The sequence below is a fragment of the Eublepharis macularius genome, chromosome 9, assembly GCF_028583425.1.
Source record: "Eublepharis macularius isolate TG4126 chromosome 9, MPM_Emac_v1.0, whole genome shotgun sequence".
Lineage (NCBI taxonomy): Eukaryota > Metazoa > Chordata > Lepidosauria > Squamata > Eublepharidae > Eublepharis > Eublepharis macularius.
Genome location: NC_072798.1, coordinates 94,720,080 through 94,741,380, shown reverse-complemented (window position 1 = coordinate 94,741,380; position 21,301 = coordinate 94,720,080). Strand labels below are relative to the sequence as shown.

At 43.1% G+C, this 21,301-nt stretch overlaps 1 protein-coding gene across 1 annotated transcript; it reads left to right on the top strand.

Annotated features, from left to right (window-relative positions):
• The first annotated feature begins 846 nt into the window (after positions 1-846).
• Positions 847-19,722, top strand: DLD (dihydrolipoamide dehydrogenase). Its single transcript, XM_054989110.1, has 14 exons — positions 847-1,042; positions 4,295-4,367; positions 6,615-6,694; positions 7,559-7,627; positions 8,724-8,793; positions 10,558-10,658; positions 11,306-11,449; positions 11,832-11,933; positions 13,705-13,895; positions 15,571-15,741; positions 16,567-16,756; positions 17,484-17,621; positions 19,154-19,243; positions 19,357-19,722. The coding sequence occupies exons 1-14, from the start codon at positions 1,004-1,006 to the stop codon at positions 19,420-19,422; spliced, it is 1,524 nt and encodes a 507-aa protein (XP_054845085.1). The 5' UTR covers positions 847-1,003; the 3' UTR covers positions 19,423-19,722.
• The last annotated feature ends 1,579 nt before the right edge of the window (positions 19,723-21,301 follow it).

Sequence of the window (21,301 nt, the reverse complement as noted above, 5' to 3'; positions counted from 1 at the left end):
TTCACAAATGGATGTCAGAAGTTACATGAAGCACAAATAAACTATCAAGAAGTAGGTTCAACTATTCAGAAAGCAGCCATCTGAAGGATAAGAAAATTAACTGAGGCCTATAGAAGGCTAAAGGGGTCTCTCTGGGGACCAAGTTCAAGTTAATCCAAACTATGGTATTCCCTGTTACTATATATGGATGTGAAAGTTGGATGGTAAAGAAAGCCGACAGGAAGAAAATTGATCAAGATGGGTAGTTGCGTTAGTCTGTCTATAGCAGTAGAAAAGAGCAAGAGTCCAGTAGCACCTGTAAGACTAGCAAAATCTGTGGGAGGGTGTGGGCTTTCGTGAGCCACAACTCACTTCTTCAGATACCTGTATAAAAATTGATTTATTTGAAATGTGATGCTGGAAGAGAGTTCTGTAGGTACCACGGACGGCCAAAAAGACAAATAAGTGTGTTCTAGACCCCATCAAGCCTGAATTCTCCACAAAAGAACACCACAGAATCAACCCTTCTGGCAACTGGGCGGGCGTTGCCAGGCTCCAGGTGGTGGCTGGAGATCTCCCGGAATTACAACCGATCTCCAGGCCACAGAGATGAGTTCCCTTGGAGAAAATGGTTGCTTTGGAAGATGAAAATATACCACGCTGAGGTGCTTTCCCTCCCCAAACCCTGCCTTCTCCAGGGTTTACTCCCAAATCTCCAGGAATTTTTCAACCTGGAGCTGGCAACCCCAGGAGTCAAGCTTCTGAGGAGGGAAGCACCAGGAGGCCGCCTCCGCCAGGGGGCCGCCTCGGAGCTGCCGCACCGACAGGCCCGCCCGCCTCGCTGCCCCCGGAGGCCGCCTCACCCGGGCCGAGGAGGCCTGCCCGTGAGGGAGCCCCGCGCGGCCTGCCTCGCTCCCCGTCCAATGCGCCTGCGCGAGGCCGAGGCGTCCTTGGGCTGCCGCCGTGGACGGCGCGGGAAGGAGGAGCAGCGGCCGCAGCCGGAGGGCGGCTCGGGGCGGGCAAGATGCAGGGCTGGAGCCGCGTCTGCTGCGCCCTCGGCCAGGTACGGCGCGGCGCGGCGCGGCGCGGCGGGGGGAGCGGGAGACGCCGCTCGGGGGCCTGCCGGGCCCGACGCGCGAGGGCCCCGCTCCGACCTTGGCCTAGCCCGGCCGCCTCTCTCACGCCTCCCCGCCTGGCGGTGCCGTCGCAGCCCGCCGCCTCTCGGCCTTTAACGGCAGGCAGCGGTTCGGCCGGCCACGCCAGTCACGCCTCAGACCGGGGGGTGGTGGGGGCCCAAAATAAGCAGGGCGCGAGGGGTAGTTTCAAGGACTCCCAAGGAGTTCGGCCCCGCAGGCTTCACCACTCTGTTGCCTTAGGCCTTCTCTGCGGCTTTTCCGTATGAGCTCCCTGCTGCTTTAAGTATGACCCTGCTGGGTAGTGCTGTGTTGTCTAATGTCAGCCCTAGAATTGCTTATGCCCTGGGTCGGCCTTTCTTCAACTCTGTATGGGATCCTTGCTAATGTTCCGTCTTTGTAAATTCGCATTTATTTACCCTGTGGCATTATTTAGGGAAATGCCCTTGGTACTGACTGTACTAATCTCACACTGCCTTGAGTCTTAGTGAGAAAGGTGGGCTATGCATGACGTGAAATAAAATAATTTCCTGGAGTACTGCTTTCAGTGTGGGGTGGTGGATACCCCTACCCATAGGTAGGCTTTGTTTTTAGCGCCCCCCCCCCCCCACAATCTGATAAATGGCCTTCCATGAAGTGTTCCCTAGTCCACAAAAAACTGCTGGGATTGTGATACTGTGATTCTTTAAGGTGCTGCCTGTTTGTTTTCTGCTGTGCCAGACTAACAGTGCAGTCATATGCGCAGTTATAATTCCAGAGGGACAGGCCCCTGCTATCCTGTTGCAGGCAAAAGGAATAGGATTTTAACAGGATGTTATTCCAGCAATCAGGGACTAAAGACCAGATGCTGCTTAGGGGACATCTCCAATATGAAACTGCTGAACTGGAATAGGCTGAGAGGGTCCACACTCTCCCACCCCCCAAGCTAGGACTTGGGATTTCTGCTTCCCTGTAGCTGTTACTGAGCCACCATAGCAAAGCCTGGGACTTTACAAGTGTTCGCTCATGAATGGTCTCTATATTTTTTCTATTTAAGCTTGAGTTTCACATAATTACATTTGCATGGTCCCTTGATTCAGCTGTTTTTTTTCTTTCCATGCCCCTACAAAAATATGTCTGCTTAGAAAGGAGCTGCTCACTGCATCTCAAAAAGTAGAATAAAACAGACATTTCAGTAGTTCTCTAAGGTGCCACAAAAATCCTGCTCGATTTTATTAGGAGCTGTGCCACAAAAAGCAGAAAGATGCTGCAAGTAAAACGTATCTGACCAAGAGAACTGGGGTTATCGAAAGCTTATGCTACAGTAAAGTTGGTTAGTCTTAAAGGTGCTACTGGACTCTTTACTATTTTGTAAGTAAAGTGGTTAGCCAGTTGACAGGTGTGTCAGGTACAGAATATGTGTCATTTTAGTATGTATTATAGTCTTCTGTGGAGGCTTTTGTCTATTGCCTAAGAAGCAGGAGCAGTACAGTGTGGAGGAAAACAGCAAAGACGCAACAGAGAAGTTTTAACATTAGCCAAGCTCAAAATGTTCTATGCGCAGGTGCACTATGGAACATCGTTGCCTCTTTTATGGTGCTGGTGGCCACAGGCTGGCTACTTAGAAATGAGAAAAAGAGATAATTGAATTAATTTTAATACATTTAATTTACTAAATTTCTAATCCACCCTCCCCATGGGCTCAGGGTGGGTAACAACATTGTTAGATTACAATAACAATAAATACAGCATAGAATTAATAATACAATACAAAATACAGTTTAAAACTATAAAACCCTATCCAGCAGCAGCAAAGAAGTTAACACTGTATACCTCTTCAGCAATCAGAGGGGCTAGGGCAGGCCGGTCATAGATGTTTCGGATAGACAGCGGACCAAGGCCACAGCAGAGAGGCTGACTGGGTAGTCCGCCCAGATCTCAACCACTACCATAGGCCTGGCGGAACATCTCCGTCTTACAGGCCCAGGGGAACTGTAATAAGTCCCGCAGGGCCCTGGTCTCGACGAAGAGAGAGTTCCACCAGGCTGGTGCCAGGGCTGGAAATGCCCTGGCCCTAGTTGAGGCTAGGCGAATGTCCTTGGGGCCAGGGAACAACAGAGGTGCCCTCCAAGGAACATATGGCGGGAGGCAGTGACATCAGTGTGTGGTTGTAATAAAGACCTTGTTTTTGACGAAATGCCTTCTCTGCCACTGATAAGGAGCAGTTCTTACATTCAGACTTTGATCTGCTGAATATCATTATGTTCTTTTGATAGCATCTATCTCTGCTGGGGGGAATGACTTATTCCTTTGACTTTCAGACTTATATTTCAGAAATAAGGAATATATGGTTTTTCTTCCATGATATTTAAAATAAAGGGCATTTATACGTTGCTGTTTTTGCAACAGGGAAAAAGTTTCATGGTAAGAGTTTTGGCCGTTCTGTGGGCACCTCTCACTCCACGGTGTCTGGATCTGTTTGGAATCTGTCAGCCTCTCTGTTCTAATTGGTTACACAACTATTTGCTCTATGCTGAAATTATACAAAAGATCACATTCAGTTCCAATAGTGCTATCCTAAACAGAGTTACACCCTTCTAAGCCCATTGACTTCAGTGGACTTAGAAGGCTGCAACTCTGTTTAGGATCATGCTGTAAATGTTGAACAGAAGTGAGGAAGTCATGGCTTATCTACTTTCAGACTTCATTATGCCAATTGGCAATTTTTTAAAAATCTCCAAAATTGCTACTCCTAGTAGCGTTGTGGATTTCATTGAGTTGAACTAACTTAAATTCTTTGAGCATTAAAACTTTGCCAACCTGTATCTTTCTAAATCTGTCAGCTAGAGGTGTTATGCTTGTGAGTTAGGGCTTTATAAACATAAGAGTATTCCCACCCAATCAATATTGAATTAGACTCTGTTAAAAGCTAAACTTTGCAAGTTTGATGAAGAATTAACTCTAGTGGTGGCAAATTTTTTCTCCCCAGGAGTACCATGGATGGAGAAGGGAACAGAATTAATATTTGAATAATGGTGCTCTTGCTCAGCTTTAAAAAAAGTTTCCTTCTGTACTACAGAATAACACATTTTTAAATCACTGTGAAGTGCATGTAAACTGTGAATTAGTCTATTCTACCCCGTTGTATGCAAATAATACTTTTCTTGTGGGAGAATCTAAACTTGTCTTTCTTTTATCATCAGAGAAGTCATTTTAGCCGAATTCAGGGCTTACAAGGTTTTTCTGCAGTGCCTTTGAGGACTTATGCTGATCAAGGTAAATATTATTTAACATTAAATTAATTGCAAAACTAAAAAAAATGGAGTATTAGAATGCTTTTGTTCATAGCCTCAGCCAAACTGCCAATCTTTAAGATATCTTTAAGACACTACCTGCAAGGTAGTATACAAAAATATCTACTCTACTGCATAGAATTGTGTCACTGTGAGATGTCCAGAGGTGGCTTCTCAAACTATGTTGTCTTTTGGAATGCAGATACTTGTAGAGCGAATATATGCATTGTGTGACAGCTGAGAAGAGTGCATCCATGTTAAAGCAGCTTTGTTTCCTTTGAAATGCAATGTTCAAGGGCCTATGCCTTTCTGACAGCTCTAAGCAAAGCTGTCAAAGCTGTCTATTCCTGTCTAAGCCCATTGACTTTAGTGGGCTTAACTCTGTTTAGGATTGCCATACAAGTTGCTGTTTCTGTGTATTTTAAAGGGAGAAAAATTACTGTTTGCTATATGTTTCTCACTGTGTTATCTTTGCATTTTATACTTGTGTTTATGTCATGGAATTTTCCCCATGACATAATATTTTAAAAATATTTCGTCAACAGTACCCAGCAAAAATTGGCAATCTGACTTAATATTATAGGACAATCAATGGCAGGACAAAGTTATCAAAGATAATAAAATGGCATAGCTCGTATCACCTGACCTGGATAGTCCAGGTGAGCCTTGTCACATTGTCAGATACTAGAAACTAAGCAGAAACTAAGCAGAGTTGGCCTTGGATGGGAGACCACCAAGAAAGAACAGGGTCGCTACGGAGAGGCAGGCAATGGCAAAACACCTCTGAATGCCTCTTGCCTTGAAAACCCCAGCAGGGGTTGCCATAAGTCAGCTACATCTTGATGGCTCTCTCCACCACCACAGAGTTCTTATCACCAGGAGAGTTGGTGCTGTGTGCCATGCTGAAATATCTACAATAAGCTTTCCTGGTTTTGTTTTTTTAATACAGCCAAGGCTTTTGGTCAGTTCAGAATTAATGGAATGCTTTTTGCTATTCTATATTATGGCAAGGTTGACCCTTCATCCTATGGCTGTGCTAGCAGTAGAACTTTTGCTGTTGCAGTAAAAGCTGGTCATTAGATGAAAGGAGTGGGAATTGCAGGCTCACCAGTTAAGATGTTTATGTACACTCTGACAGCGGCAATATGAACATCAGAATGGTTCCGATGTTAAAAATGGCGAAAATTGGTAAACTCCCTCATAAAATAATAAAGACTTGTAATTCTAAACAATATCTCAGATAAATGAACTCCTTTATAATATTCTGGAAGGTGGACTCTGTATGTGGAGTACAGTGGGTTTCATTGAGTCCCTTCGTCTGAGGAAGCAGGCCTCCTCCTAATAGAGCAAGGCTTCACTTTGCGGATGGGAGGCACTGGATCCAACCCACTATACTTCTGTAGTAATTATATTTCTGTATTATAATACAGAAATGTGAAAAAAAATAATTTGCCATTTGGGAGAGTGGCTACGAATTCTCATCTAGCTTACTCTCAGGCAGGGCTTTCTTTCTGGGAAAAGAGGTGGTGGAACTCAGTGGGTTGCCCTCGGAGAAAATGGTCACATGGCCGGTGGCCCCGCCCCCTGATCTCCAGACAGAGGGGAGTTTAGATGGCCCTCCGGCCATCTAAACTCCCCTCTGTCTGGAGATCAGGGGGCGGGGCCACCGGCCATGTGACCATTTTCAAGAGGTTCCGGAACTCCATTCCCCCACGTTCCCCCTGAAAAAAAGCCCTGCTCTCAGGGTTCCTTATCCAGCAAGTGATATATGTATTAAGAAACCTGTCACATTGAACAGATAATACCCACGTTGTGATGACCATTTTATTTATTGAAAATATTTATACCCCGTCTTTCCCTAATATGGACTCAGAGTTGCTTACAACATGGAGATTGTAAAGTATCCATACAACATGGAGATACTCAAGTATCCATAGAATTGTATCAAAAACAAAACGAGACAAAACCAAAATAATACAACTCAGGAAGATGACTTTAAAAATTGTTAGAAAAATTAATTGTATGTTTGCTCACCTTCTGTTCATATTTTTTGCTTTATTTCTTTGGAAATAAACTTTCATTTATAGGCTAGGTTGCATTATCTTTTTTCCTTATCAGTGTTTACATCTGTAGAATAAAGTTATATTGTTATAGAACAGGTTGTATTTTTGTACAGTAAAAGTATTTTCCAGTATCTTCTGAAAACCATTGCACCCGTCTTTTCTGTTAGTTGATGCTGATGTTACAGTCATTGGATCTGGTCCTGGGGGATATGTTGCTGCTATAAAAGCTGCTCAGCTTGGCTTTAAGGTGAGGAAGCATGGCAAGATCAACCAGGTATTGTAGGGTTAGTCTTGCAAAAGGTTCTTGCAGTTACGTCAGAAAGCAAGATACCTCTTCAAATTGATGATGTTTTCATTTTGAAGATTTTAATTGCACTGAATGGAATACAGAATCGTTGCATGTTTTTGGAAAAAGAAAACTGATTGCTTGAACAACTGCTGTTGTGCAGTTTTAAGAATATGTATAAATTTGACATGTAAAAGGATTGGCTGGCTAAATACATTTCATATGCAGAAGGTACTACAGATAAGTCAATTGACTCTAAGTAGCAGTACCTCACCAATTTCTGTTTTTCTAATTCTGCGATGTAGTGGAGTGGCTTGTATTATATTATAAGTAATGCCTGTGAAGGGGTCTGTTATTTATTCCCTCAATAAGGGAGTCTGATGCTATTTGTCTCTTTGATAGTTCTGATTAAATTATTTCAGCCTTGGCTGTTCAGACGAGCTATAAAATAAATGACGACTGGGTCATTTGTACTGAACAGGCAGCTTCCACAGTTACTCATAATCACAGCATCCCCTTAAAGGTGTTCGTAGTATCGTTCGTGAAAACTTCATGAGACATAATATGTGGAAACAGCTGCCAGGACAATAAAACGTTCACAATTACAGGATCATTATTGGAATATTCTGTGACTCATTTGATATGGAGGGTGAAGATTGTAAACAAAACATCTGTAATGTATTGTCGAAGGCTTTCACGGCCGGAGAACGATGGTTGTTGTGGGTTTTCCAGGCTGTATTGCCGTACGGCAATACAGCCTGGAAAACCCACAACAACCAAAACATCTGTAATTTTATAAAAATGCCTTTTTCTTTTCAATCCTAGACTGTTTGTGTGGAGAAAAATGAAACATTAGGTGGAACCTGTTTGAATGTTGGATGTATACCTTCCAAGGTGGGTACTAGTCTTTCAGATTGTTCAGTATCTCTACTGAGGACTGGATGAAAGGAATACAAATTATTATTGTTGTTATTGTTATTACTCGGACTTATTTGATTCTTGGTTTAAAAAACCCAACTTGGTCACATCAACATAAGCTGGAGATTGAGAAACTGTATTTAAAAACTGTATTTTTGAATCAGGTTATGCCCTCTTTGATATAAAAAAAGAAATACAATTATAGATTTAAAGGTTCTGTTGATTTCAGAACCTGGTGGAGAATGTTCCTTGTTATACGTTATATGACAAGCTGCATATGTTTGCTGTTCTGTAACCTTCTCCAAGATGCTTTTGTGGCATTAATTAGTGAAGCTGTCCCACCAAGGGGATAGCCCTAGTCCAGTAGCTTCTACCATTCCTTGTGTGTCTGTTTACACCCTAACCTGTGTGGATTCCTGCCTAGTGTTAGATGGTGTAGATCTGTGCATACTTTTAAAAAATTCAGGTGGGTTTGCAAGCTACGGCCTCTCTGCAACCTCTTGTTTTGATGTCCTTCACACGATACGCAGTTAAAGCAAGCTTAGATGCTAAAGCTGGCCTGGAAGAGGAAAACTGAATTTTAGACATTAATCAGTGTGGTCCACCAGTGTAGAAATCTGATTTGGTGGGGAGGTGAAGAAGATGAAAATTGTTTCAATAACTAGAAATTTAATTTCTGAATTTTCTGGGGTTGGGTTTTTCAAGTGTCCATTTATTTATTTATTTGTATACAATGTGTATACATACGTGCATGAAATACTGACGTTTATTGTCATGATCAGCAGCTGAATATGTAAACTGATTCCATTAGAATTTAGAAAGGATTTGGGGGATGCGGGATAAGTTGCCAGAAACTGCTTTGATACTAGTCTGTGATGGCCTATTCACACATGCAAGTATTGTGGTCATCACGTGATGACTACATGTATCTGAAGCTATATTGGTAACTAAACTAAATTAGTGGACTTTGATCTTACACCTACCACTGATGTCAAACACATACATTTAAATACGATGTTGGCTATGTAGATTGTTTAATTCTTTTTCTTTTCTTTCTTTTTTTTGTTCATAGGCCTTACTAAACAATTCACACCTATATCATTTGGCCCATGGCAAAGACTTTGCTAGTAGAGGAATTGAGAGTAAGTATGTAATACATCCCTTGGTGTCTCCACAAACCGTATTGGTGGGACATCGACTAATGCCACCTTTAACGATCATTGCAAAACTCTGCAGGGAGAAGAAAACAATTCAAATGGTTTAAAAATTAATAAAAAATTATTAAAGACTGTTGATGTATTAAATGTTGTTTAAAATATATAAAAATACTACACAGCCTGCCAGTTAGCTAAGATTCTTCTCGCAAGCCCTGGCCTCTGTGTGCACCTGCAGAGCTGAGGCCAGCAGAGATGAAAGACGGGGCTTCTTCAGCACGGGCACTTTGCCCAGGCTTTTAACTAGGGAGGTGTGTAGAATTTAAAAAAAAAATTTTTTTTTTTACAATCTGCTTCTAGCCTGAAGAGCATTATGAGAATAGTTTATGCTGCCAAATATATTATGCTTTGTGGTTTTATGTTTCTTTATTGTTTGGTTTTTAACAGTGGTTAATTGTAATGATTTTTTTTCTCTTGGTGTCTGAGCCACCTCTAACAGGTCTCTGAAGTGATGGCATAAAATGTTTTAAACAAATAAATAAGTGCTTGTCAATTACCCCTGTGCCTTTGCTCAGGATATTGAAAGGTGGAATCAGATTATTTTTTAATAAGCATCTAGATAGAATGCCGTCGAATGCCTCCTGCATGCCTTTTATTATTTCTCTGTACATAAAAGAGCTGCAGACTTGCAGTGCAATCCTGAGCAGAGTTCCTCCAGTTTAAGCCCATTGAAATCAGTGGGTTTAGACTGGAGTAACTCTGCTTAGAATTGCACTGTTAGGCTGGGATCCAAGGGACTGTATAAGGTGTTTCCCTCATGCAGCAGGAATTGGGCTTTGCTGTGAGTCCTTGAGCTCTCTGGTAACCTGTTGTTGCAAATTGGGGATGGGGATGGAGAAGGGAATGGGCTGCACTTGGTGACTTTCCAGTGCATCCTGCACAAATGAAGGATCTTTGTGGGCCATTTAAAGGGCCCTCGGGGAAATGGCCATTTAAACTGCCCCTTTCCCAATACGACCCAAACGAACCCGAACCAGTAAACAGTTCGTGGAAGTTCGTAGAAAGGAGCGAACCACGAACTGGCCTGGTTTGTGCGTTTTTTGGGGTCGTAATTGGATTCGTGCCCACCTCTAGTAAGGAGACAAATTGAATGTTCAGGGAAAGGATCTGGAATAGCCCAGGGTGGTGACTATACTGTAGCTGTAGTTCAGTGATTAACACACTTAAACCACTGTATTAAAATTAGTTCATTTCTGTTCCTTGCAGCCATTGCTGCTTCATTTCGATGTTTCGTCCGATGTGATATTCTATAGTATATCTATGAAGAGCACTGTAGATGCATAAGTTTGATTGCTGTAATAGTTCAAATTGTGGAATAGACGCTTCAGTTAGTAATAATGATTAGACCAGTAACTCCCAGCCTGGGAGCCAGGAATTCCTGCAGGGGGCAGGTGCCGAATTATTACAGAGGATCTGCAAATCTATATTTGCTCTAAGCATTGTCATTTTGATCTTGTTGTCATGCATTTTCTCAATTAGCGGATACTAATAGTACATTTTTTATCATGGGTGGGAGTCTGCAAAAAATATTTGATGTTAAAAAGAGGTCCTCATAACCAAAACGTTTGGGAACCACTGGATTAGACATTTTGCTGTGATACATAACTGAACTTTAAATTGCCCTTGAGTGCTAAGTGTTCAAGACTAAAAAATGTTACAAAAGCCTCATATTTTAAAAAAGAACATTTATAGTTACAGGGCTGAGATTGAATTTGGAGAAGATGATGGAACAGAAGAGTGGTGCAGTGAAGGCTTTAACAGGTGGAATTGCTCATTTATTTAAACAGAATAAGGTATGTCTGGCCTGTGGACTATAGCGCCTCGTCTGTCTAATGACTGGTTACAAATAGTGGAAATCGAATCTATTTGTTCTCCTGAGTTTTACTTATTTTAGAGTTAGTGTCTGTGTGCATTTTCTTCTTTGTTTTTAAAAGGCTGATCAGGTTGCTAGGATAATCCATCGGAACTTGTCATTAAGCATGCCAGGATCCTGCTGGTGATTTTGGATATTAAAGGGGGAGTGGGTGGCAGAGCTGTGGAAGGCATCTCCTTGCAGTGTATGCTTGAGCGTTCACTCTTTTAAACGCTTAACAAAACGTGCTGCAAACTCAGCCATCTGATGGCGCACCCAGGTGTGGCTAGCTTCGTTTCTGGCCGGAGACAGTAATTTCTGTGCGCTCTTTACGTTTTTAAAAAAGATCGGCTGACTGTCCTCTTTAAGGCTTGCAGCATCAATGGAACACGATTGTCAGTGAAAGGGACTTCATTAACAGAAAGTAATCTTAGAAACAGCTGTTTGAAATGTCTTACTGCCTTTACAGATAAAAACTTCATATCCTTTTGAAAGGTTAAGCTGCAGTGATACAATAGATGATGTATTCACAGAAAATATTTCTCAGTTCATTTGCTTAAAGTAGAGTAAATATGTTTTCTTTCAAAGGTGACACACGTATCCGGTCATGGAAAAATAACAGGGAAAAATCAAGTCACAGCAACTAAAGATGATGGCAGCAATCAGGTTATTAATACAAAGAATATTCTCATTGCTACAGGCTCAGACGTAACACCTTTCCCTGGAATTACGGTATGTCTTGACTTTGAAGTCTTTCCAGCATTGATCTGCTGTTTGTTTATTTACTGAATTTTTGCCCAGCTTTTCAGTTTTAAAAAGCCTTGGCTTGCAAAGCTTGTTACAGAAATTAAGAACTTTCAGTTAAAATACAGCTGTAGTGAGGTCTTGGTCCAGGAAGTCTGGCCGCTGCCTCTTCTACTGCTGGCCTTTCTTATGGCGGTGGGTAGCTTGCGGGAAGGGAGTTTTCAGGCACAGTTGACTGATATTTTCAGATATGTTCCTGTGTGACAGCTCATAGGTGTTAGATAAATCAGTGGCATTTGGTATACCTTGTTCTATATGTTATTGGTGTGTGAAGAGAGTAAAACCCTCTTTTCCTTTTTCATTTGCTTAGATTGATGAGGAGACGGTTGTATCATCAACCGGTGCATTATCTTTAAAAAAAGTCCCTGAAAAAATGGTGGTCATTGGTGCAGGAGTCATTGGTGTGGAACTGGTGAGTAATATGTCTCACTCTTTTAAAAATACAAATTTTCCAGTGTCTATAAAACGTTGTGATGTGTTAGTGGCTTGTTGGAGTTGTTTGCGTAGCCACTGGCTGCCAGCCAGGATTGAGTGTAGGTGCTGGTTACGGTGCCAGGTTTTCTCTGTGTGGGTGGTGCTTTGCACACCAAAGTTAAGGGAATTGTGCTGTCCTTTTTCAAAGTGCCACTGTTGCACAGATCATGGCAGCTGTGTGTGTGCTGGTGACACATCTTACATCCCAGGAAACCATGCTGATTTGCTCTCATGCGTGCTCACAGGGTGGTCTCATGTGGCTCAGCGAGTGTTTGTACAAGGCAGGTATGTAGCGGGGATGCAGAAAGGCAGGGTGGTTTTTAGTGACGGCACTTCCCTTTATATTCTAGCCATTCTAAGATCTAGCATGCAACCTGTGGTTTGATAGCTGCGTGTGGCTCCCAACCATTTCAAGCTCCCTTTCCTCTGTGAATTAAACAGGGCCTGAGAAAGGGCACATTGGCATGGACAAAGCAGGGAAGCTTGAGAAGGTAGCAGGGGTTGAAGAGACTGTGTATGATGTGCCTTGGGAAGCAGTCGAGGGAGAAGTAGTGGCTGTTGAAATGAGGTAGGTGGAGACAGAAGGGGGCTGTGGAGCCACAGTGTGGCTGGTGGAGAGAGAGAAAAGGTGGTGGCAGCAGGGTTGGGGGGAAGCGAAGGTGGGAGAAGTAGCAGAGCTGAGAGGATGAGTGGAAAGGGAGAGGGGATACACAGATGTATTTAGTTAGGATATTTCTCTGCTGCCTCTTCAGAGTCCTGCTTGAGGCAGGTTACAACTAAAAACATCCCAGCATAAAAACAAGCCACTAGACATAAGCAGCATCAAAACTGTCATGCCACAGAAGGAGGTTATGACAGCACTGGTAAGATAAACCCCTTTATTAACTGCTTGGGTAAAAAGATGCGTTTTGGCCCGGTGCCTAAAAGAAAGTAAGTACCAGGCGAGCCTCGAGGAGGAGGGCATTCCAGAGACGAGATGCCATCACAGAAGATGCCCTGTCTCTAGTTGCCACTGGTGAGAGGCAGGTCTTAACTGGACAGGATGTAGTTCGTTCCTGGACCCTTAGCAATTTGTAGCCACTCTAGGATTAGGAGAGGCTCGTTGCAGTGCAGATCTTTGCCAGTTGGTCCTGTAATAATGGTAATTTTACAAAATGCAAAAACATCTTTACTGGCAGACATGGCAGGGAAGATAAAGGAGAGAATTATGTAGTGATTAAACTCTATTTTCCGAAGGCTTCATGGCTTCTTCTTCCCAGTGCAACTATTCATGTTGTTCAGACAGAATGGCATCTTTGTAAGCTGCTATTTTCCCCCCAGAATTTTTGAGGAATTATTCTTTCCAGCTGCATTTATCTTGCTGGAAAATCACTGCTAGGGAGCGCAGGCGCCATTTTTCATCTCCTGTTATGGCTTGTATGTGAGAACTCAGTATCGTGGCTGATCTCTATTAACTAGCTGTCGCATTTCAACTCTTAAGAACTTGGCCAGTTAGTACAATTGCCACTGACTGTCTGTAGAGAGTAATTTTTACAATAATCTCAATCCTGTGTATAAATTCCTGTTGGGATTCTGTTTATCCAGGGTGGATGTTGCTGTTAATTTGATAAATTTCTAGGCAAAGCAGTACATCGTTGCAAAGATGTTCCCCCCCCCCCTTTTTTATTTTTGAAAGAACTGCTTTTAATCTGGGCTTGTGTTATTCGCAGGGTTCGGTGTGGCAGCGTCTGGGCGCTGATGTAACTGCTGTTGAGTTCCTGGGCCACGTTGGTGGTTTGGGCATTGATATGGAGATCTCTAAGAATTTCCAACGTATTCTACAGAAGCAAGGGCTTAAATTTAAACTCAATACTAAAGTCACTGGTGCCACCAAGAAACCAGATGGAAACATAGATGTTTCGTAAGTACCGGACATGCCAGCGTTACGGAAATAGGATTGCCTTCTTCTGTAAAAACTAGCATCAGCCAGCAGTCAGAATGGGAGCTACAGACGTTCCGGAGACCCAGTTTCCTGACATCTTAAATATCTATGGCTGTTAGGATGTTTGAAATATATTTTCATCTCAGTGGAGTAGAACAAAAACTTGCAGCCTCTCTGGCTATGATCAAAATTATTCATCATCATATAAACTGGATATTATAGGACAACTGTGAGCGTGACACTGAAGAAGAGGTACTCTTGGGAGCACGGCTGGATGCGGCATTGGGGGGGGGTTGCAGTAAGATAACAGAATCGTCGGAAATAGTTTGGTCTGCTTGTACTGTATTCAACCCATTCCACTGATAAGTTGCTCTTAGTATCAAAGAGATACTTGCTTATATAGAGAACTGGTAATCTTGCGTAGCAACTAGTAAGGATTTTTGAGGCGAGTTACTGCTTATGCCCTCTGTATCTGGTGCTACACAGATTTACCTCGCCCTAACATTTCTGCTGCTAAAGGCATTAATTGGAGCCTTCTTCCTATTTATTTCAAAGCGTCATCTAGAGGCTCTGCGCATTTTGAGTTATATCTGAATGAGCATGGAACACAAATGGAAGTGGTATAAATACCATCCTGGTCCTTTATGGCATGGCTAGCAGGCTGCATGCTCAAGACAAGTTTAGGATGGTCATGAAGTAGAAACAGTATAAAGCATTGTGTAAGATACTGTGTTTTTCATGGTGAAGCATCAGGACCAGTGAGTTAGGAGCCTCTTTGTTCTAGCAAAATCAACAAGAGTCCAGTAGCGCCTTTAAGACTAACCAACTTTATTGTAGCATAAGCTTTTGAGAATCACAGTTCTCTTCGTCAGATGCATGGAGGGCAAGAAGAAATTGGTCAGATAGATAGGTGGAGCGGGGAGGGAGGAGTAGATGCACTCAGTAGCTTCTGATATGGAGATCAGTTTGCTTCAGTTAAGGAAGTCAGTTACTTCTGATAATGAGATAACCATTCATAGTCTCTATTCAATCCAAGCCAGACTGAGTCAAATTTACATATGAATTTGACTCAGTCAAGCTGAGTCCATATCAGAAGCTACTGAGTGCATCTACTCCTCCCTCCCCGCTCCACCTATATATATGACCAGTTTCTTCTTGCCCTCCATGCATCTGACGAAGAGAACTGTGATTCTCGAAAGCTTATGCTACAATAAAGTTGGTTAGTCTTAAAGGTGCTACTGGACTCTTGTTGATTTTGCTACTACAGACTAACACGGCTAACTCCTCTGGATCTTTGTTCTAGCTGATCATTATCTATTTTTTAAACTATTTTACTGTGCTGGCTCTCAGTTTATGCATTGATGTAAAGTGGTGTAACTTCTCTGACAAGAGTGTAAACATGTCTTGGTTTAGTATGGGTTAACTTTACGATAGTTAATAACTCTAAATAACTTCCTGTAAAATCTCTGACATATTTTTAATGTTAGAAAAATGAATTAATCTGGATCCAGAGATGTGCAGGGTTGTAAAACTGCCCTGAGCCCATTTGACGGGGAGGGCAGTCTAGAAATGTGATAAAATCAAATTAATCAATTAATTAACAGCGGGTGTTTTCTCTGTTTCCTGGGACTTTGCTGCTTCTTTCATTCCTCAGTATTGAAGCGGCTGCTGGAGGCAGGGCGGAAGTGGTCACTTGTGATGTCCTCCTCGTGTGTATTGGCCGGCGCCCTTTCACTCAGAATCTTGGCCTGGAAGACGTAGGCATTGAACTGGATAACAGGGGCAGAGTCCCAATCAACAACAGATTCCAAACCAAAATTCCTAAGTAAGTGAAGTCATAGGAGGGTCTCAGTGGTTTACAAGCAATATGTACATTTTAACTTCTTGCATTATTTAGAAATTAGGGTTTGAGCTTAAGATACAAATTAGCTCCCTATTAAGATGATTTAAGATTTGGTTATAGGTTGAGTGTAAGTATATACTTAGAATCAGGGCTTTTTTTCTGGGAAAAGAGTTGGTGGAACTCGGTGGGTTGCCCTCAGAGAAAATGGTCACATGGCTGGTGGCCCCGCCCCCTGATCTCCAGACAGAGGGGAGTTGAGATTGCCCTCCGCGCCGCTGAGCGGCACAGAGGGCAATCTCAACTCCCCTCTGTCTGGAGATCAGGGGGCGGGGCCACCAGCCATGTGACCATTCTCAAGAGGTTCCGGAACTCCGTTCCCCTGCGTTCCCCCTGAAAAAAGCCCTGCTTAGAATGTAGAAAGCATTAGAATGTATCAAATAAGTTGCTTTGTTCTTTTTTTTTTCTCATGTTGTTCTGCATAGCATTGTATAGATTGCGCATGCTATTCTATTTTATGCTGCCTGCCAAGACAGCATAGAAAGGGCAGTACAGATCCAGGGGGGCCCTCATTTGCCGGCAGGTTGAAGGAGATTTGTATCTGCAAATGGCTTGTTTGCTTATTTGTTCTGTCCTAGAACATTAAAAAGGTTCAAGTGAAGGTTACAAATATCATAAATTGGACCTTTCACGATACTGGTTTTTTCCCTTAGCTCATTCCACCTACATATGTGACACGCTCATGTCCCTGAAGGCGTATTTTCCTGTACTTAAGCAGCGGTATTTAACTCGGTTTCATTCATTTGTCAGTATCTACGCTATTGGTGACGTAGTGGCTGGGCCAATGCTTGCTCACAAAGCTGAAGACGAAGGGATTCTGTGTGTCGAGGGGATGGCGGGCGGTGCTGTTCACATCGACTACAACTGCGTGCCGTCAGTAATTTACACACACCCTGAGGTCGCTTGGGTCGGCAAATCGGAAGAACAGCTGAAAGAGGAGGTATCGCACCTTTCACTCACAGTGCAGTTCTTACTAGGGAGAAAATGTATTCAACTTCCATTTGCTTTGCAGTTTGAATAACACTGTTGCTGCGTTTGTTCTGTGTTGTTCTTACGGTTTGGCTGTTGACTAGATTTTGTACTGAGTAGCAGTTCCATATTGGGAGCAGTGTGAAGGGGGGGGGGAGTAACTTGAAAATGCAAAATGCCTTTTACAGAACTGACACGGCCCAGAGGGCAGAATGAAGTTTCAGCCAGGCCCACTATCAGTCTCTGAGCCCTTCGGAAGTGAGACGGGAGGCAAAGAGCAAAGCTTTTCCCCTTTGGTGCTTAAACTGAACTGCACTCATTGGTTGCAGTGGGATTTTGACAGATCCTGCTTTAAACATATGTCTGCCATCCTCACATCCAGTCTAACATACTGCAGCACAGACATACTTTTAGGGCAAGCTGGGGATGTGGAATCAAAATGATGCACACACGTGCGCACACACACACACACACGAAAAAAAATAAGAGTTTTCTGTGTGCTGGGTAGTTTAACTTTCAGGCCCCACCTCTGCTCTGAAGTGGCTCATCTCATACACAAAAGTTTACCATCTCAGCAAGAATTGGACCTTGGCATTTGTGTCCGCTGTAGCAAAATCTCTGGCTCCATAGACTTGGTTTTTCCAGTTGCAAACTTAATACAACGTATAGTGACCTTTTATTGTTTTTTGTTTTTTTAGGGGATAGAATATAAAGTTGGCAAGTTTCCATTTGCTGCGAACAGCAGAGCCAAGACGAATGCTGACACTGATGGCTTGGTTAAGATACTAAGTCACAAGTCCACAGACAGAATGCTGGGAGCTCATATTCTAGGCGCGGTGAGTAAGGGATGAGAATAATCCCAGTCGTGTTGCTGCGGAATCTATAGTTTCTGGGTGCTTAACAGTGCGTAGCATTCAGCTGTGTGTTCTGGCCCCTAAGCCTTGGTTGTTTGTTTGTAGGAATTTGAAATACTGTCTCTGAGACTACTCACTGGAGGACTCTAATCTTTCCCTGCTATAGCCAACCCCTTTTCTTCTACTGTTGATTGTGTTCTTTGTATTCTTTCTCTGTTCTTCATGTTCTCTGTATTCTTTCCTCTATTTGCAACAGAAGTGTTTCAATTTTAAAAATCCGTAGCAAATTCTGCATCCATAGGCAGTTCTAAATACAGTAGGCCTTTGTCCAGCGTTTAAATGTTTTGCATGGAAGAGGCTTTTAGTTCCCCAGCAGGGGTGTGGCTGAGAAACACAGGGTGGGAGTCTTGGCATAATAATGTGTTGTGGCTCCTCAGGGTTGTGCGTTTGCAGAGCCATGGCATTTAACTAGTGGGGAGTAATCTTTAAGAGGAGTTGAAGTATACCGGTGCATCTAAGAAGGCATCATGTACGGTATAGTCATTGTGTATGTTCTGTGAAGAAACACCCTGCCAATGTTTTTCCGATAGAGAAGAGAGGGGTGGTGGTTTTTCCTGGTTCCTCTTCTCGCTGCAGTTCCCTCGCCTACCCCTGGTGAAGATCACCTTGAAAGTACGAGGCACCACGTCCCAAACCGGGGGGTGGGTGGGTGGGAGCTCAGTTGGGTTACCAGAGGTCAGGAAGAATGTTTTAGTGCTCTGCATATTTTATTATTATACCTATTCATCATTAAGGAGAGCATAATCCACCATGGAAGGTTGCAGGTTATTCAGTTAGATCCACTGATTAAAATCTTTTGATGAATTTAAAAGATGCCTCTGATTAATCAAACAGTAGATTTAAAAATATTTTAGTATTCTAATACAAATATTTATTGAAGCTATGGGGAGCAAATCCTGTTATAAACGAGGCAGCTTTCCACCTACTCTGCTTTGGCCCCTTCTTACACGCCCAGGGTAATGCCAATCGCCACTTTGGGGTCAGGAAGCAAATTTTCTCCAGGCCAGTTTGGCTAGGGACTCTGCCGGTGTTTTGCTGTCTTCTGGGCATGGCGCGAGGGTCACTGGGGCTGCGTGGGGTGTGTGTGAATTTCCTGCATTGTGCAGGGGGTTAGACTAGATGATCCTGGAGGATCCTTCCAACTCTATGACTCTGTGTAGATGACGGCGCCTCTAGCCACATGATCTAAACACACTGCTTTTTTCTGAATGACATTCATATGGAGCATTAAGTAGTAGTTTAGTCAAAAACTGGAATTAGTTGGCTTAAGATTTCTTTAACCAAGTGACAGGCCTTTGTAGTGTGTGTATAAATTTGCATAATGTATACAGATTACAAAAAACTTTTTGCCATCATAATTTTATTTTATTTTTAAATACACACAGTTCTGTCGTTTTGTGTACTTCTACTCTGATTTTTTTTCATTCTGTTTTTTGCTTTGCTCTTCTGTTCAGGGTGCTGGAGAAATGGTGAATGAAGCTGCTCTTGCAATGGAATACGGAGCGTCCTGTGAAGATGTCGCTAGAGTCTGCCACGCCCATCCTGTAAGTGGGTCTAGAGTGTGGTTTTGTGGGATTCGGGAAGGATCTAGCTTGTGGCTGCTGTGGTCATCAACTGTCCTCCTTCCTTAATTGTTTTTTCTCTTTCTTTTCATTAGACCGTATCTGAAGCATTCAGGGAAGCCAACCTAGCGGCATCGTTCGGCAAAGCTATCAACTTCTAAAGGGAAAGGAAATCCTTAATGTACAAAGCGCATTTTCTTGTGAAAGTGATGGAAATCTTTGTGGAACGTCAAGTCTTTTAAATACTTCTGGGACTGAATTAAGTGAACTTTAGCTTAAAACATGGTGTATTTAAACCAATTAGGGGTTTGGAAAAATGATTTCACCCAACAGCTATGTGTACAATATGTTTGTATTAGCTTGTATATATTAAGTTCTGCAAAAGACAGATTGTAGCAAAGTATCTTAAGGTTGTGAAAGGTTCCATCATGTACTTGGGTGAAATATACTGGCTGATACTCTCCAGTGTTGTTGCGCTGTCATTGCCAAGGACTCGGCATCTCAGTGTCATGCTAGCACTTTAAAATACTCCACTGTCAACGTCGCATATTGCAGTTGTGGTCCTATAGTGAAAGGGATAGCCATTTTAGTTACCTTGAAGTAACTAAAGCTAGGATCATCGTATAGAGGACCTTTAGGAGACTTGCACAAAACTGATTTGGTTATATGCAGGGCTTTTTTTCAGCGGGAACGCGGTGGAACGGAGTTCCAGAACCTCGTGAAAATGGTCACATGGCTGGTGGCCCCGCCCCCTGATCTCCAGACAGAGGGGAGTTAAGATTGCCCTCTGTCTGGAGATCAGGGGGTGGGGCCACCAGTCATGTGACCATTTTCTCCAAGGGCAACCACTGAGTTCCACCACCTCTTTTCCCAGAAAAAAAAGCCCTGGTTATATGAGTAGCCATTTATATTGATTTTTTTATATTGAAAAAGCAAAATGAAATCTAGTCTGGAAGTAAAAATCGAGTGGGAAAGCAGTTGAGAAGAACACTTGTGAAACTCCCCAGCTGCTTTTAAAAAAAAACAACCAAACCCTAAATTATTATCAGAAATTGCAAGTGATTAAACACTGTCGAGTGCGATGGTCTTGGCATGCTGGACAGAGGTGAGAATTGTATTATCCTTGAGTTACGTATTTTCCCTCGAGTCATGCAAGATACGCCGACTGGATCACTTCCCCGCTCTGTGCTTTAGCTCCAGTGATGCTGAACAGTGCTGTTTCTCTGGTCGGGGTCTTGTTCCGACTCCTCCAGAGTGCTAGCAGTGCGGATAGTTTAAAAGCACTTGTGTGGCTGCCTGCCTCTTCACTTGCGATTCTGCTTCACTTCTCCTGCAGGGTGTGAGCTGGTGAAAAGTAGGGAAGTGGCTGAATCACAACTCTGCAGCAAGGAATGAATGTTTAAGCCTCAAATCGGCCTAAAATACCCCTACTGGAGGCTGCCTGCTGCAGTTCTGCATGCTTTGCCTTCTTCCAACCAGCTACCATTGGAAATAAATTCTGCATGAGGTGCGAGAGAGAGAGAGAGAGACTGCAGAAACGCAAGAGCTGGAAGGAGGGAGACTCGGAATAGTGACACAGGCAGGAATGCCAAAGACCTCAGTGTGGCCCGTTCTGAATGTTTTTATTGCATCTGGACGGTAAAGGTTTTGGGGGGCAAGGGTGGATTGTGCCTCTGATTTTTAAATTAAAGAAGTGAGCCTCAGCTGTCAGAATTTTGGGAGCTGCAGCTGTTAATATAATATTTAAAAATTATATGGCTGGCTTTTTAGTCAAAGAACAGTAGTGCCTATTGTGCCTTTAATTCCCAAGGTGCACATTTGGGCTTAGTGTGCAGGTTCCCAAAGACTCGCCTGCCACGGTCTCCAAGGCACAGCATTTGTAATTGACTGTGCTTGAGCCCCTGTAGAGCTTCCGTTTGCTCTTGCAAGGATCCACGTTGTACACAGTGCGAGGGGACGGCCTCTCCCGGTCCTCGTTGTATGCAGCCCGAGAACAGCAGCAGCAGGAGCCGAGCCTGCCCAGCACTTGAGACTGTTCCC

Excerpts from the sequence above, each read along its gene's own strand:
- DLD (XM_054989110.1), top strand. The coding sequence starts at position 1,004 with ATGCAGGGCTGGAGCCGCGTCTGCTGCGCCCTCGGCCAG. Across the intron at positions 1,043-4,294 it reads TCTGCTGCGCCCTCGGCCAG|AGAAGTCATTTTAGCCGAAT; the intron begins GTACGGCGCGGC and ends TTTTATCATCAG. Across the intron at positions 17,622-19,153 it reads GAGCTCATATTCTAGGCGCG|GGTGCTGGAGAAATGGTGAA; the intron begins GTGAGTAAGGGA and ends TCTTCTGTTCAG.